The 17,661-nt window shown below is 44.7% G+C and overlaps 1 protein-coding gene across 3 annotated transcripts in view; it reads right to left on the bottom strand.

Moving 5' to 3' along the window:
* The window catches only part of SYNDIG1 (synapse differentiation inducing 1), a 161,682-nt gene that overhangs the window by 56,937 nt on the left and 87,084 nt on the right, over positions 1 to 17,661 (bottom strand). For all 3 annotated transcript variants that reach the window (XM_084776124.1, XM_084776122.1, XM_084776123.1), the window contains one exon: positions 12,591 to 12,728. In XM_084776124.1, the coding sequence (XP_084632250.1) occupies positions 12,591 to 12,728 (138 nt within the window). The remainder of the gene's footprint in view (positions 1 to 12,590; positions 12,729 to 17,661) is intronic.

Here is a 17,661-nt window from a genome sequence, read left to right on the forward strand (position 1 = left end):
AAACCTGTCTTTGTGCCCAGGTTTAGAGAGGTAAACATAAACATTCTGGGCTAGTTTTTCTGAGAAAGAGAGGCTTAGGATGGTGGCTAGGTGATATTTTCTGGGAACATCCCATCAATTGTGCTTAATGTTTGAGGGAATCCCAGGTAAATAATTATATTAGTCAAAAAAGCATCACAATTGAGGTGAGGGGCTAATAGGCTGAGTAGCTCTCTCATGGCAACCATCTCCAAGAAGTCAAGGTGTGCTTTAGATCTGCATATTGCCCAGGCAGTGCTTGACCAGGGTCTCTCCTTTTTCCCTGAAGCAAGATTCCCTGGGTAAGTCAATTTTAGAAAACCCAGTTTCCATATGCTTGTTTCAAGATGATGTATGTGCAGTGCAATTCTCTCTGGCTTTAAATGCTGTGCTGTTCTTGTTTTGGGACGGTTCTGGTTTGTTTGTAGGGCTCTTAGGTCCCACCCTGTCTTCTAAGCTTTTGGCCAGTCAACTTTCTACCACATGAAGTGTGCCTCCTCAAGTCAGTGTCCTACTCTGGTCACCTCTGTTTTATATCCAGGAAGGACTTGGAGGCCCAAGGGCTTAGGTATTCTGGAATTAATTTCATCTGATTGGCAGTAGTTTATTCCCTCCTGGGGAACAGTTCAGAGAACATACTGGTTTTGTGTCTAAGGCTCTAGAGGCCCCAGTGGTGTGAGTACTGGTTGCCCGCCTTGTTCCACAAGGCATTCAACTCAGGGCACTGGGGGGCAGGGAGGCAGGGGGCGGAGTAGATTTTCTCTTTGCTCTAGCCTACCCTGATCAACTGTGTCTGATACCCTTAGGTGACACTGGATTTAGAGACTGTATGTTTCATCTTTATAGAAAGACCAAATTGATATTATACTTAGACCTTTGCATCAGATAAAAGCAACTGTATGTAATGAGCACCTACAAGGCGCTCCGCCCTAAGCTTAGTGCTTCTTTGTATTATTGAACTAGTGGTCTTTTTCCTCCATGGATTTTGAATGAGAAGCACTAGGGTTTGCCAGATTTCTCACAGGATTCATCCCCAGTAGATTGTACTTGGTTATTCATGCAATGCAACACTGCCTAAGTTTCAATTAGCACAAAGAGGGATGGGAATTTGAGCAACTGATAATTGAAATCCCTCATATGAGACTTCACCAGTCTAAGTTAAAATTCTGATACTAGAAAAGGAAGATATATCAATTTAAATAATTTAAGGAAACAGAAATACAGATTCCTGCTTTGGGCAATGCCAAACTAGCAGTCTTTCTATAAATGACATCTTAAAATTCTCATAGAGAAATTAAAATACATTTTAGCAGGTATTAAAGAAATAAAAATAATGGTTATAAGGCTAAGATTAAGGAGGGACCAGAAATCTAGAAAAATAGTCAAGACACATAAGGACAGTATTGCCTGACCCAGAGATGCCCAAGAAGGTATGTTTTTGCTACTTTGTGAGATGGGGAGATCCAAGTTTAAGTCTGGAGCCCATCAAAACCAATGATCTTGAAAAGACAGCTTCTGCCCTGAGATGGAGGACCAGGGAGCTAAGCAGTGGGAGGAGAGGACAGTGAACCCTGCCAGTCAAAGTCCATAAGATATGTGCTCACTGTGATCAAAAACTAGAACCACTAGATGGCTCAGGAATCTGGGAAGGTGAGTGACACATAGGAAGGCCTAGCTGGTATACGGAAACAAACAGGAATCTTTAAACTTATCAGCATACAAACGCAAGGATTGGCAGAAGTTGAAACATGGAAGAGGGACATATCAACTAGAATTGTACACCATGGGGTTACACCTGCAATGATCAAAGTGACAAGAGAAAATTTCCAAAGATACAGAACTGAGAGGATTCACCACCAGGAGATTAACTCGAAGGGAAGTTCCAAGTCACATATCAAGGAGGTGGGAACCTATCAAGTGGAGCATCAAAGACTCGGGAGGATGAGAATCAAGTCAACTGGGAGCTGAGGCCAATGTAGTGCCTACAGGATCAAACAATAGTATTACTGCCCTTAGGAGGCATTTGTGTCTTTCTGTTCACTCATCCATTCACACATCCATCTATTCTGAGCTAAAAAAAAAGTCAAGAGAAGCACAAACTCATCTTAAAAAGATTAATGGAATTGATGAAACTGCAAAAGTCAGTTTCAAAAGCCTTATGAATCTCTCATTCTGCCCCCCAAGGGGAATTGGCTTACTTTCCCCATGTTAAGAAACTGCTAGGTTTCCTTTATCTTACATTCTTAAGTTTGGAGATAGGGGTTGAAAAGAAAGAAGGGGGGTTATGGAAATATATAGTGAAGATAGAACAAAAAGTAGATTGGTGAACCTACTCCTCAACTTAATGCCTCACTTGTCACTGACAAGTTTATTTTTAATTCACTGGTATAGAATTTTGTATATCGATGCAAAATAAGTTTGACTCTAAATAAAGGCGTATAGAATTCAAATGTAAGATTATTCTTTACACATTATATATTATTTCTACTCTAATATGAGGTATTGTACTCATGTAACTCAATTATAATATAAGGTTTACTTCCAATACTTTGAAAGGGCTATTGCAGGTGGTTTAGGATAAATAAGTTATACAAGTTAATTGTTAGTTGATCAAATCATGGTCACGTCAATTACTAGTCTACTTTTATCATAAGAATATATATCTTAGGTGTGGCAGATAGATATGATTCTATAGAAAGTTAAGTAGGATAGTTAGGTAAGATCTTCAAAAAACTCAGAGACCTGCAGAATCTGGCATTTAAAAATGTTTTTTACTATTTTAAAGATTCACTGATAATGAGACAGGTTAATTCCTGGCAACACCCAACGTACCTCAAAGAGGATAATGCGCATCAAAGAATCTCCTCATGGAGTTGGTTTCAAATGCTGCAACCAGCTACTGGGAAAATGTCCTCGTTTCTACCACAGACAGAATTCTGCCTAAAAAAAGGACAAGGTTGGGTGCAGGCAGAGTTGATGGCTGAACTCTGCCAAGACAGGGTAAGCAAATCCTCAACAGTTACTGCCTCACAAATATGTCTGCCAGATATATTGGGGAAGAAGGCTGCAGAAGATGCTCCAACTTTATAGTTTTGAGTGACAGTAGGAAACTGTCTCTGTTATCTTTTCATTTGGAAAGCTACTAACCTGAACTCCCAGCATATTCAGGTAATCAAGTTTATTCCTTCTCAAGTCTCTGATGGCGTTAAAGACCAGGTAGCTTAGTTTTACAATGAAGCTTAGTTGTTTAGGGGTTAAGATGTTATTAGGTATAGATAGATGTTTTAAGTTGATAAAGACAATATGTAATGGAGATTGATTTACATTAAGAATTTTAGATGCACCAAGATAGGAAAAAGATGTTCTCTTCAAGGCTGTCAAATACAAATAGCTAAAACACTATGAATGTAACATTTATATAATTCCTGATTGTGTCATGGTTCCTCTTGCTCTAGGTAGTTTATTGTATATATGTGTAATAATATAAATGTATATGTAAAAAATAAAAATGTTTAATTAATAAAAAAGGAAAAAAATAAAAGAATTCCAGATTATTCTTAACATTTTGGAATATGCTGTTAATAGCCAAAAGAATTGGGACCAAATTTTAGGATTACTTTATATGTAGAAAAAAAATATGTGCTAGGTTACTACCTATTATCAGGCATGCAAAACTTTTATTTGTGTTAGTACAAAGTCCCAGGTGATGGGCTAGAGTGATGATTCAGTGAGCAAAATATAACGTTGTTGTCTGTCCCCATCACCCCTGCTGAAAACAGATTTCTGAAAGAACTTGTCATTGGCACAAAAATGTTTAGCTAAACCCAAAATCTGTCTATGATTTAAAGACAAAGTAGTTTAAAATCTTAACAGTGGCAATTTTCCCTTAGAAACGTAAGAGATGCAAATGATATCATTAGGGTCCCACAGACATTTGCAAGTTCAGTAAGGAAATATAAGGAGACAAAAGTTGAAAGATACAAACTTTAGAGGCAAAATAATAAAGACAAGATGGGTAGTGAGCCCTAAGGAAGTTGTTGTTGGTACTTGGGTGGGCCCAGGATTGTGATGAGGCAGAAGCTAGGAAAGGGTGCTCAGTTTCTCTGTCAGGAAGATTCTATTTCTTAACTTTATAGATGACAATCAATAAACTGGCTTGATGGTATAGGCAGTGAATTTCCAGATGTTTAATGTCCAGTATGTAGGATATAGAAGCAGTAAGACTGTGTTCAAGGCAAGGTTGGCCTACATAATGAGATCCTGTCTCCAAACAAACAAACAGTTTCTTAGCTCATAAAGTTATATTTGTAGTTGATACATAACATTATGCAAATGCAGAAAGCACAAAGAATACCACTGATTGTTTGTATTTGAGGTAGCTTCCTTTCACCCTCTTTTCCTTTTTAAAATAATCCCTGGTCCTGAAGGAGCCAGATGATGCAGCTTGGAGCATAGGGCACAGGTCCTCATGGGACAGACCTCTGATGTGGCCTTTGGGACCTGGGTTATCATTTTCCTCACTAGTCAGTAGCAGGCTTTGCTGGCGACTCAGTCACATCACTATAAAGAATCATCCTGTCCTCCTTTCTGTCCTCCCAAGCCTCCTTTCCATTGTCCTTCACTGTGGTGGCCTTAATTTGCACCTCCAAATAAGTGCTTAGTGTTCCAGCAGTGCTGCAGTTTTGAGGAGTCTGGAGGAGTTTAGGGGCTAAGAAACCTTCCTCTCTCCATTTCTAGCTCATTTGTTACTTAGCATATCTCAGTCCCTCAGGGACATCTCAGTGTTCCCAGGAGACACAGTGGCCTGAGCACCAGCTCTGACTTCTAAAGACCTTCTTAGCCCCTCTTGGAAAGAATTTCATTCCAGAACATGGTGAAACCCGAGATGTTGGAAGAAACGTAAGAAGAAATGCAATGCTATACTATACTGTGTAATAGTGTTTGAACTTTAATAGAGCAGCATAAGGTGGCAGGACACATCCCTGGGAACAAAGCCAAGCACTGAGACACCAGCACAGGGAGCAAGAAGCATGTGTAATACCTTTCCAGAGCATAAAGTCAGATCTCCACGGCTCTCAGCCTCTCCCAAACTTCAAAGTGGACATCTATCACCTGTCTCCTGGGGGCACTGCTAGACCATCCTTCCAAATCTGTGCCAGAAGAGGACTAAGGAGAGGGTTCAGGGGCATGGGTTAGAGAGGAAGGAAGGGGTGAATGCAGAGAAATCTTCACCCTGGTCTCCCTGAAAGTGCAGAACCTCCTACAGTCAACATTCCCATGGCAGGCATTGGCACTCCCATGTTTCCTTGTAAGTTTGCATCCCAGTGACAAGCGCTAGCCCCTTCCGTTCCCACAGTCTGTTCTCCAGGCAGTTGGGTGCGGTGTGAGTAGTGACAACTCACAGGCAAAGCAGGAAATGAATGGGGCTGGAGAATGAGCTGAGGTACTGTCCAGATGCCTGGAGAGTCACTGTGGATGGGAAGGGGGCCAACTAGACATGCAGGGAGGAGGAATCCTGCAGACAGAACTCTCAGGCGAGGGTAAGACTGTCACTGAAGGCATCATACTCAATGATTTTTGATGGAGCTCTTGGCAAAATAAACACATAAATAAACATAAGAAGCCTGTGCTATTCCACCTGCAGGTTGACAAATGGAGGAAAAGTACCAACGATTTGCTATAGTGGATTTTCAAGGCATCTTACCAACCTTGTGGGTTTTTTTCCATTTAAAAAAAGACTTGACAGCTGTGGCACATCCCCACAACATCTCGCCACTGACCCTAGTGGATTACGTATCCAACGAACCAAGCACGGCCTAGACATGGGCAAAAACACAGCCACAGAAGGCATCATCTGGTGCTCTGTGAGAAGCCACACCCACTCTCTGAGTGATGCTCTGGTAGCAGGTCCAAAGAAACCTTTTGCTTTGTTTTTCCAGAAAATAGGCTGAGATCACTGACAAGAATCCCACAAACTAGCTGTATGAAACTAGCATTCCTGTCTGGGTAAAGACTGAGGAGACACAAACTCACTTTCCCTGGGGGACAGGGATAACTCTCCTGATGCACTCTAGCTGAGGGTCTCATATTCAAACAAGATAGTTCTCCTGTCCTTTGAAGAACTTTGGGAGCTTTGTTTAGAAGGAGAAAGACTGGGATGTGTTTGCTCTACACTGTGGAGAGAGCAAAACTCCAGAGAAAGAATAAGCACCTTTTGCAGTAGATTCTCAACCTGTGTGTCATGACCTCCTGGCATTGAACAGCAGATAAGATACATCAGACATTTAGGCTACAATTTATAACAGTATCAAAAATATAGTTATGAAGTAGCAACAAAAATAAATTTATCATTGAGGCTTACCACAACATGAGGGCTGTATTAAAGGGTTGCGACATTAGGAAGGTTGAGGACCATAGACTTTATGGTATCGTGTAGTTTAGCTTGGTTGTCTCCTGTAAGTTAGCAGGACCCAGAACAAACACACGAGGCCCCGAGGGCTGGGGATGAGAGGAAAAGGTATAGACCTACAGCAGCAGCAGCATCCTCTCTGCAGGACTCTGTGATGCCCAAAGTGAGACCTATGCTTCCTCTAACATGGCTACTATGGGTCAAATCAGTCTCTAAGGTCAGAACTTTATAAAGCTAATCCCAAAGTGGCTAAGGAAGCTGTGGACAGGCTGGGACCAGCCACTGCATTTCTCTAGTGCCCTCTCTTCCTCCTCTTCCTCGCTTACTATGTGTCTCAGATTCCCTAAGTGGGACAGAGTCCTTGCCTTGAACTCTATGCTCTCCATAGCAAACCAAAGAAGGATCCCTCTCTGCTTACGAGCCTGGAGCCCTGTGCCCATCAGTGCAGCTGGAGGAAGCCTGCCACCCGCACACCTCCCTGCTCAGCACCGTGGCTTCTAAGGGCTCTCAGTCCTAGTCCTTTCTTCTTGGCATATGCTCTCCTTGTCCAGATTTTACATCCCAGACTTCTTCCTTCAAGGAAGAATTCTTCTAGGTCCTCTAAGGAGAAGGCTCCTCTACTCCATGCTCCCATGTACATCTATCTTGTTTTGTCTGTGACTAGGGTAGATCCTTGGACTCTGGGGACAATGCCCTTTCTGCTCCTCATGCTTGCCCACCCCCATCACACAAGAGGCTCTTAGCAAGCCTCTCTCCCATCAGTTCCTTCATGGAATATCATACTGTTTGATCTTTTTGAAGTTCATCCAAACTCTGATATCTTTGAAGAAACATTGCACAAACACACACAGTACATATATGTGCATGTTCGTACACACACACACACACACACACACACACACACACACACACACGATAATCTCAGAACAAATAAAGTCTAAAGTTGAGCTCAGTGGTAGTCTTCCTAGTATGCTAGATGCCCCGGGGTGGATGCCTAGCATTACAAAGTTAATTAAGAAAATAAACAAAAGAGGCTGCAATTTACATATTTTCATTAACATTAGATACCATCTTATTTCTATTCACTGCAAAATTCAAAGGGCATTGTACTGGCTGTTCCTAACAGGAAGGCTTCTCAAGAATGCGTCTTAGCTTGGGCCCACGCCTTGTCATGAAATGTCACTTTCTTAGCAGCCCCTTCTATGACCGCTCTTTAAAACTTTATCTCCCATATCTTTCATACTCCTCTGGTGTCATTCTTGGTTTTCCACTGCTGCCTTCACTGGAATGCTAACTCTACAGAGAGGGGGTTTGACCTGTCTTGTTTACTGCAGCATCCTAGGCACCTGGATCAGGGCTGACACATTCTGTGTGTTCAATAAACATAGGCAAATGGGTACATTTCAAGGAGATGCTGACCGGTACTACAGGGTCCCCGTTCCTCCAGATCTTCAGTACCATGAAAATTCCCTTTCTCCCTCATTTTCCTGGTTCCTTTTACTGGGCACTATTCATAAAACTCCTAATCTGATTCTGAATACCCATCTCCTATTTAATTATTGCTGTAATATTGCAGTTAGTAAAGGAAAGAAGCATTTTATGAAATGAAATGAAATCAAGGCATAATAAATGCCTCAAAGAGAAGACTTGGCTAGTCACCTTGCACATGCAAACCCAGGGCCTGTGGTGCAGATTCAGACCCAAAGCCCCGGGGGAGTGTGTCCAGCTGCAGTTTCAGGACACTGTCTGTTCTAAGGGACAGAGTGTACGGCCACAAAGTCAAACACTACCATGTTTCCCCTGGGACCCTGTGACACACATTCTTCTAGTGGGGCATCGGGGGGGGGGGGGGACTGAGGAGGGAGCCCTGTGGTCCTAGGCATGTTTGCACACAGATAAAAGAGTCCTGCTGCAGCAGATTCCATTTTAAAGGCTTGAAGTGTAGGCATCCTGCCTCAAGGGCCCCCATGCTTGCTACCTTTATGAGATCTGGAAGTTGTTTTAATCCTTGAAACTTTTATTTCCATTACAATGGAGATATTAATTTTTTTACTTTTAGAATTATTGGAGGGATTAAAGAAGATAAAGCGTGGGCATTAACTGGCTTACAGCAATCACTCAGCAAACTGTTGAGTTTATCTCTACCCTCAGCCCAGGTTGGAAACACTAACTTTATAGAAATGACTCTGGGAGAGGGGGGCAGGTGACACCATGAAATGAATTGGGCAGCAAGTGCCACTTGCTGGCCCCAGCTCTTTCTCTGCATAGAGTCCTTTGTTGCAGCTCAGGGTCCAGTGTTGGATGGCCAGCTTCCCTGCCAAGTCTGTACCCCATCTCCCTGAGTCTGGCATCAGCCACAAAAACGTGTACATGGTCCTAGTTCTTGTGAAGTCACTTGGATTGACAGCTGTGTTAACACAGAGTGCTGAGGAAATCAGCCAGTAGACTTGTTAGAATGTGGGTCCCCAGGCACCACTCCAGAGGAGCAGATCTGTGCTGGGAAGACAGTGTTCGCTCCCAAAGGATTCTTTTCCCAGAGGGACAAGAGCTTTAAGCAGGGGCACATTGTGGGATGCAGTCTCTGACACATAGTGAGTGCTCAGCGGTGTCTCTCACTATGGTTAGTTTGTCAGTACAGTTAGACAGCTTCAGCTGTCTGTCACTACTGTTAGCTTGATCTCAGGGCTTTTAGAACTCCTGTCTGCCTCTTTGCAGGCATCCTCTTGCTATACAGCCATGTTGTTTGGGCAGTGGCGGTGCCCAGCAGGGTATCATTGTGCTTTTTACCCTAACTCCCTCTATGAAATCTTGGGTGTGGGATATATTTTGATGTCAAGCTGTGGACCAGGAAACAGGCATGGAGGGATTTCCCATAGACAAAGATCTGCCTAGAAGAAGACAGAAGCCCAAAGGCCCAAATTTGTAAGCCTAGGACAGCTATTCATTCTTTTCACCACTAACATTAAACCAACCCCCAACCCCACCCCTTTCTGCTTTCCCAGAACGGCCTGGTATTTCTGTACCCTCACTGAGAGCTGTTTTTGACAATAAATAGGCATAGTTGACTTGCCAGAGGATACACGCTAGTTTCTGTGAGAAAGGAAAAGAAACTAAAGTCACAAGTGGATGTCAAAGATTTCTTTTAAGCATCACTGTGGCCTTGGGGAGCCTGGCTTCAGAATAGCCCTGTCTGTACTGTAGCTCCCCGAGGCTCCACAGCTGAGCACTCTGGGGCCTTGACAACATCTGCAAAGAACTTCCACAGAAGGCACCGGGCTTCTCCTTCCAGGCCCCAGGATTAGAAGTCCCAGCTGGCCATGTCCAGGCCAGCATTGATTCAATTTAGAGCCTGATTCTGAGTGTGTCTGTTCTATTCCATGCCATGCACTCTCCTCTAAACAGCTGCCCGCTCTCCTCAAATGGCCTGGAGATTTCTTTCCTGTCTGCAGTTGGGGTTGCAGAGTCATAAATGGAGTGCACAGCAGCCTCTCGCCTGGGTTGAGGCCCTGGGATATGTTTCCTCATGGAAGCCCCCATCTGACAGGACTGGGACACAGGCCCTGCAAAGGGGACTCCATCCAGGCAGTACTAATGGAAACAGTAGCAGGGCTCTGAGATCCACAACAGGGAACGCATTCTCTAAGTGTAGTGCAAAGGGAGGCTGAGGAGGAGGAGAGGAGCTGGAAGCACCTATCCCTCCTCCAGCAGCACAGACCTCTACCCTCTACAAGTGTCTGGTCCTTACTGCCACACACACAAAAAAAAAGTCACTAGAAGCTGATACTGAAAGTATGCTTTTTATTTCCTGCCGAACAATACAGATCATCTTGACCACCAACGCTATTAAATGCTTTGAATCCTGAGGCCCAAGTCTAAGAGGTTCTTCCCATATAAAGAAGCAGCTTAATTTGTTAGATGAGACTCTGAATGCTGTAACACCTTGGGACAAAGGTTGTGGCCACAGCTTGCTGTGTCTAGGACAGAGGCTTCATTGCAGGATGTGTGAAGAAGCAGAGACCATCACGGCTGGGATCTTTAGCAGGTTTGATGAAGGCTGGTGTCTGGTGTGGGCACTCAGGCCACCATTCCTCGACCTGTGTCATTTATCCAGAGTTCCCAGCAGGCTCGGAAGAGCTGACAACTCTGCCAGTGGAACATAACATAAAAATCCCACCTCTGTCCCAAAGTTTGGTGTCAAAGCTGAGCTCTGGTTTTCATATGCTGCTGTCTGTGCACCTGGGCCCAGGAGAGTGGAGTGCCACATCCTCCTAATTCTGTGATGACACAGATTTGAAGTGTAAGATCCAGGGTCTGGATACAGTTGATAGCATGTTCAGCCCATGAGACAGAACACAAGGCCACTGCTGGGTGAAGAGCTGGCTCTTCTCATTTCACTGTCTTGACCTCCCCTTTATTAGTGAGGCTTATTGTCTAACCAGACTTAGGGAGCTGTTTATAAAGACAGGAACAGATTGAATTCACCATGGATACCCACTCAGGTCTTTCTCCAAAACCTCATCTGCAGTATGAGCAATGCCTGTGGAGGCCTTGGAGGCCAGGCTCATCTGAACCTTCTCAACCCACAGCTGCCTGGGTCCAAGAATATGGCTTTTCACACGTTTATATTGTGCAAATCATGGTCTGTAGCATTCATAGAACACATTCACTCAAACAGACTTTCCAGGCTAGGACTGGCTCTAGAATAAAGTTGTAAGGATGACCTTAGGGGTCCGGGATCACTCCCCCTTTGTGCTTATCTTCCATAACTGAGACCAAAGAACAGCTCAGAACAGGCACTGTGCCTTGTTCCACCCTTATTGTCTGAACCCATATGTCGCCCCCATACACACACACACACACACACTCACACACACACACACACACACACACACACTCACACTCACACACACACACTCACACACACACTCTCACACACACTCACACTCACACACACTCACACACACACACTCACACACACACTCACACTCACACACACTCACACACACTCACACACACACACTCTCACACACACTCACACTCACACACACACACACTCACACACACTCTCTCTCTCTCTCTCTCTCTCTCTCACACACACACACACACACACACACACACACACACACACACACCATGTCCAGTGTACCCTACCTCCTGCTTTCAGGCAATTCTCTGCCTTTGCAAAGAAGCACTGGTTCTCAAGTGGGCCACAACCCCTGCTCCTCCTTGGATATCAGGAAAAGGAGGCGGCTCACTGGAGTCACGCTGGTGGCACAAGGAAAGCTATACAATGGTTCCCTTGCCACACCAGTCCAAATCTCATCATTCAGAAGCAGTCAAGAAGTAACTACTGGTTTAGGCAGAAAAGCCATGTTCAAACCAGGAAAAATCTATTTCAAGTATGTCTGTTAGTTGTTTACTGCCTCAATCTCAGAATTTTGTAAGCCAGCAGGGGTATCTTGGCATCTCCAGGGGTCATCTACCACTGGAGAGCCTCCACACGGAGCCTCTAGTCCTCTGTGCTACATGGGGTTGCCTTTCTCCCAGTTCTGGCTGGGACAATGGCAGTAGGTGGTGGTAATGGTAATTTCATGCTTTAATTAGTGCATATAAATGCCTTTCTTTGATGCATAAGAATACAAAGACTGTCTCTTTCTTTGCTAGGGAAAACCACTTTTAAAACCTGGATTCCAGTAGGATGAACTGGGAATTGGTACCTTTGGGGGTGGCGGGACTCCCACTCAGCATAAGTCCACATGGGCTGCTGGGGACCAGGCCCTGTCATATGAATATTTTACAAAAATGAGCCTTTGACAAGGAAAGCAAACCTTGTTTTTTTCCAGCTAGATTCAGTGATCTCTAACATGGTCCAGATGTTTCCCCACAAGTCTCATGCAAAGGTCAAGCCTGCAAAGGCCATCTGCTCTCTGGCAGGTGGATACCTGCTTTGGTCATCAGTTCTGTTTCTGAAGGCAGTGTCACCTCTGTGAGGACAAAGCTGAGCCACCGGAGGTAAAGCAGCCTAACAACACCCTACCTGGCACTTTGAGTTACCCCAGCTTCTTATATACAGACACCCCTCACGACTGACAATGGCTAGGCTTCCTTGGCTATCCTTGGTGATCGTGTGCTTATGTGTATAACCAGCTAACAGTGGCCTTACCTCATGGGACAAGTAGAAGGCCGCAATGCCCAAAGGCCAGAAGCAGCAGAGCATGGAGAAAACGCTGAGCCCCAGGTGGTCCCGTGGGGGCATCATAAGGAAGTTGTCCTCACTCTCTGTGTCGCTGGAGTAGTCACTCTGCAGAGACAGTGGGAAGGACAGGAGAGACATCAGTGAAAAAGTAACGGAGTGCCACCAAGCTAGCACAGGCCCTTCCTGGCTGCAGATCTATCTGGTATTGCTGACATTCATGCTACTATGCTCATCTGTAAGTGTAAACTTCAAACAGGGGCATGTCAGTGGGAAAAGTGAGCAACAGCAGGAGGACCAAAGGCCTTACCAATCCAGAGCTCTTAGACAGCTAAAGAGTTGACAAAAATCTTACAGAAAACAATTGTGCTACAGGTCCTCAGCTCACTGTGGTTCAGGTTGCTTTTTTTTCTTTAGTTTTAGTTTATCATAGATTTCTCCAGGTATTAAGTGGGTTCTGACTTAGGACATCTTAGACATACACTGGGTTTACTTGGTAGCACAGTGAGGAGAATCATGTTTCAAATGTCTCTTGGATCTTGGTGTGGTATAATGGAGATAAAGATGCTGGCCTTAGGGCAGCAAGAAGACCTACAGTATAAACTCACGTGGGCCCATGGGGCTCACAGAGACTGAACCACCAACCAAAAAGCATGCATGGGCTGGACCTAGGCCCCCTGCACATAAGTAGCAGATGTGCAGCTTGTTCTTTATGTCCCTTAACAATAAGCATGGGGGCTGTCTCTGACTCTGTTGCCTGCTTTTGGGTCTCTTTCACATGGTTGTTGGGCTGCCTTGTCTAGCTTCCGTGGGAGAGGATGCACCTAGTTCTGCTGTGACTTGAGGCGCCAGGGTGGGTTGGTACTCATGGTGAGGCCTTTCCTTTTCTGAGGATAAAGGGATGGAAAAATGTGGGAGGGGTTTGAGAGGAAAGGAGGGAGTGGGCTGTGATCAGGCTGTAAAGCGAATTAAAAAAAAAAAATGGTGGCTTTGGGAAAGTCCAGGAGATATGACTTGGCTGCATTTTGCTTTTGTCCTCAGGACATGGTGAAGCTAGTGTGAACAGAGGGAGGGTGTTGCCTCTAGATCCCGTCAAGGTTTCTTTTATTCTAATCTGAGTCAGGAAATAAGGGACCTGAGCTCCACACAGATGTGCAGCCTCCCTCATAGGAATCTGACAGCTGTTCTGGGAGCAGCTGCCTGTAGACATAGCTCTCTCTCCCTTCACTATGATACAGCAGCATGTGGCGTTCTCACGGGCCGGGTGAGACTTTCCTGGGAATCTGCTGACGTGGTTTGGTGAGTGGGCCGGGAATACCAGCAAGGATGTTTCTCAAGTTTACTAGTGGAAGAACCACTACCTAGCTACCTTATAGGGCTTGTACTGGCTTGCTTCCCAGATCCTGGATGGACAGCCCTAGCTGGCTCCACCCACTGTGGATTTTTAGCTTATCAAAACATATGCTCTTTTTGCTAACTCATCAAAAAACATGGTTGCCTTCACCAACTGTTTATTTCACATGAAGCTAAAGTGCTCACTTACTCCGGACTCTGTTTCTAAAAACAAAAAAGAAATGAAACATCTCCTCGTCAAAGAGGTGCTTATCATTCAGATCCTGCTACGGGCTGGAGAAGCTTGGTAATATACTGTGGAGCTTGGTGTGGGATGATTCCACTTGACACTTATTTCATGAGGATATTCACCCATCCTAGCAGCCCAGAGCCAGTCATAAGCAGATGCCAAAAGGCCTCAAAATGAAAATGATGTTGTTCATAATTTTTTTTTACATAAAACTGCCTGAAGCCCTAGCCATGAGGCAGATAGCATAGCACGGCACTGAGGGGTCAGGAACTCTGTGTGGGAACTGTGTTTCTGTGCAGTTAATAGAGAAAACAAGCACGGGTGTTAGAATTCTCAAATAACAAATAAAGATGTCCTTGTGTGGTCCTGCCATGGAAGCTGGTAGGTAACCCGCTGTCTGCATAGGGCTGCTTATCTGCACCACACATAGGCAGGCCTGAGTGGTAGGGGTCCTAAGCTTTACTCCCCAGAGCAAAAGGCATCTTTGGAGGGCATAAGTCCAGCTCCCTATCGTGTCTCTGTCCTAAAGGTCACTGTTGTTCTCTGTCCAGGTATGTGTCCTCTGCCTGGTACAGTCTCCCCTCCACATGTCTTGGGATGTACAGTGTTCTTTCCACAGAGCTACATCTGTGGAATTTCAATTCATTTCATTCTGCACACAATCTCCCATATGGTCTCCAGAACAGTAAAGGAAAATGAAAATGACTATCATTATGGCTATCTGAGATGGAAATCAAAACAGCCGGCAGGAATGCATAATTCATACAAGATTCCAGGACTGCACTGTCAAGGCCTTGCATAGCATGGAATCCTCCATCAGGATGAAGGACACACTGTGCTCACTCTAACATCTTCACAGGGTATCCTTTCACATACAGCCCTGTCACCTTTAGATCTTTAGATTTCTTTCTGAAAACTAGCAGAGAGGAGGTCCATGGCCACAGCGTGCACTGTTGGAACTGTTCTGCAGAAGGGCCCCTCTTCAGGAAGTGTCTGAGAGGTTAGCCTGTGACAGATCTACTAGGGTCCAAAGATCCTAGTCAAGGGGCAAGGATCATCTTTTTTAGATTTTCACCTTCTTGAACTTCAGGTAAAAACTGCCCTACTGTGGGTGGGGGTTTTGGTGTGTGAGCAACAAATCTGCATGTTTGTTTAGATTCTTAGCTGTTAGAATTTGGGTTTCTGGTTTTAAATTTACAGTGAGTTTTGTGTCCCAGAGGTCATTGTGTCTCATGGCAACTCTAAAAATCATTTAACTTTATTGCCTTTTCCATTTTATAATGGACAAAACTGAGGCTGGGAATGGTTAACACCCTTGCTACCTGGCAACCCTATTCAGCCAGCCCCTCACTGTTCCTTCCAGGCTCTGCTAAGGTTGAGCTCAAAGCCAGCTGCCCACAACACTGTTTTGTTTCAGATATGTCTATATGTCCCTTCTCTTTGGCCCCCAGGGACTCTGGTAACCTTACTTCTTAATTGGTATGTTCCAAGATGGCTCTGGAGACATGGCAATAGCCACAGAAAATTTCCCAGACAGTCAAGGCTGGAAGCTGCTCCTCCATAGTACCCACAAATGTTAGCACTGTAGTCTCTTGCTCTAGGGAGAGCACTACACTACTACTGCTCTAGGGAGAGAATTACATCACTGTCCTATGCAGGGAAGAAATGTATTTCAGGACAATAAGTACTTTGTATATTCTTAACTGAACCACACACTGAAGTTACAGAGTTATTCTTGCATGACACTGAAATAATGAATCAGTTCGATTAAAATGGATTTTCAAAATTCAAGAAAAATTACAGAGGAGATAAGAACGTCCTGGCTTGTAATCCTCCTTTTTCTCTTCCATCTGCAGGAGCCTCTGTGGGTTTAAGTGGCCACGGGCATCAAGCCACCAAATAGAGAGGAGAGGCAATGCAGCCAGACCAAGAGAAGTACAGATTCCTTCAGCCAAGTAGATTAAATGCACACCGCCCACGCGGAACAGACTCAGCCTTTGGACAGCTGTCTTTTAAATCCCCTTCCTAGGTCACTGTCTGGGGACATCTGCAGCAGACCAGGACACTTACAGAAGTTCAGGATCATGAGATGTCTCCTTGTGAGCCACAGGAAGCAAGGCAGAGGCAGGTGGGCTGCTGGCCCTGCCTCCTGTGCCTGCTAGTTGGTTGCTCCCCTGCTGGCCTATCTCCCCACTGGGCTGATTGGTCTCAGTCCTGATATTACTTTTTTATTTTTAAATAGTCACAAGGTCACACCTTGTGCTGGGCTTCACTGAGCTCCACACTCACTGCAGCAATGTGAGCAAGCAGTGTGGCTGTTTCCTGGGGACAATGTTTGATTCATGTCTGTCACCTGGACTCCCTCCTGGTATCAGCACCACTGTAGGGACCTGGAGTCATTCTCCTTCTTCCAGGGATGAATTAAATTTTGCCTTCTGTGCAATGGGATGTGTAGAGAGACCAAGGAATCAACTGTTGGTTGTGTTTAAATCTAAATTATTTAGGTTTGTATAGGTCTATGTGTCTAGCAGCTGTGTTCAGCGGCTGTGTTCAGTGTCTATCAGAGCACTTCTTCCATGTACACAAAGAGCTCATTTCCTCAATTTATTAGAGGAGTCTTCCCAAGTACCATTTCTCATCAGAGATTCCCCAACATTAGGCAGACTGTCTCAATCTTCCCTGGCAGAATCCAGACCTACCCAGAAATTCTCTACAGGCAGGCAAAGACCATAGATATGTTCTGGCACAGAGAGGACTTGGCACACCTTTGCTGGATGAAGAACTCACCTGTGACCTTAGTCTACAGAAAAAAAAATTTCAACTGAGAAATGTCTCCGTCAGATTGGAGTCAATTCTGTGGAGTGTTTTATTGATTAATGATTGATGTGGGAGGCGCTGTCCCTGGGAAGGTGGTCCTGGGTTATATAAAAACACAAGTTGAGTGAATCTGGAAAACAAGCTAGTAAGCAACATTCTTCCATGGTATCCATTTCAGTTGTTACCTTGAGTTCCTGCCTGGACTTCCCTTCAAGGAGTTGATGAAATAACAGATGAAATCAACCCTTTCCCCTGGCTTTTGATCATGGTCTTTATTACAGAAATAGAAACAACAACAACAAAAATCAGGTCACATTAAAAACCATGACATTCCCTGTAGCCCCATAGTGTGGCACCTGCATGGCTCAGAGGTCTGTTATCTCACAAAAGCAGAATAGAAGGAAATCTCATTTCAGAACCTGAGTAGAATTGTCCTAAATAACTCATTAGTCATCTTGGGCATAGGTTAGGTGAGTGTGTTTAGATTCATGAACTATTTGGCCCTTGGCTGCCCACAGATTGAAACCGTAACGTGAGGTGGTGAAATAGAAGCAAAAGGAAACCCACAGCAGGCTGGGGATGTGGCTCAGCTGGTAATGAATTTGCTAGCATGCACCAAACCCCCTAGGACTGATCCCCAGC

The sequence above is a fragment of the Acomys minous genome (assembly GCF_964271855.1).
Source record: "Acomys minous genome assembly, chromosome: 3".
Classification (NCBI taxonomy): Eukaryota; Metazoa; Chordata; class Mammalia; order Rodentia; family Muridae; genus Acomys; species Acomys minous.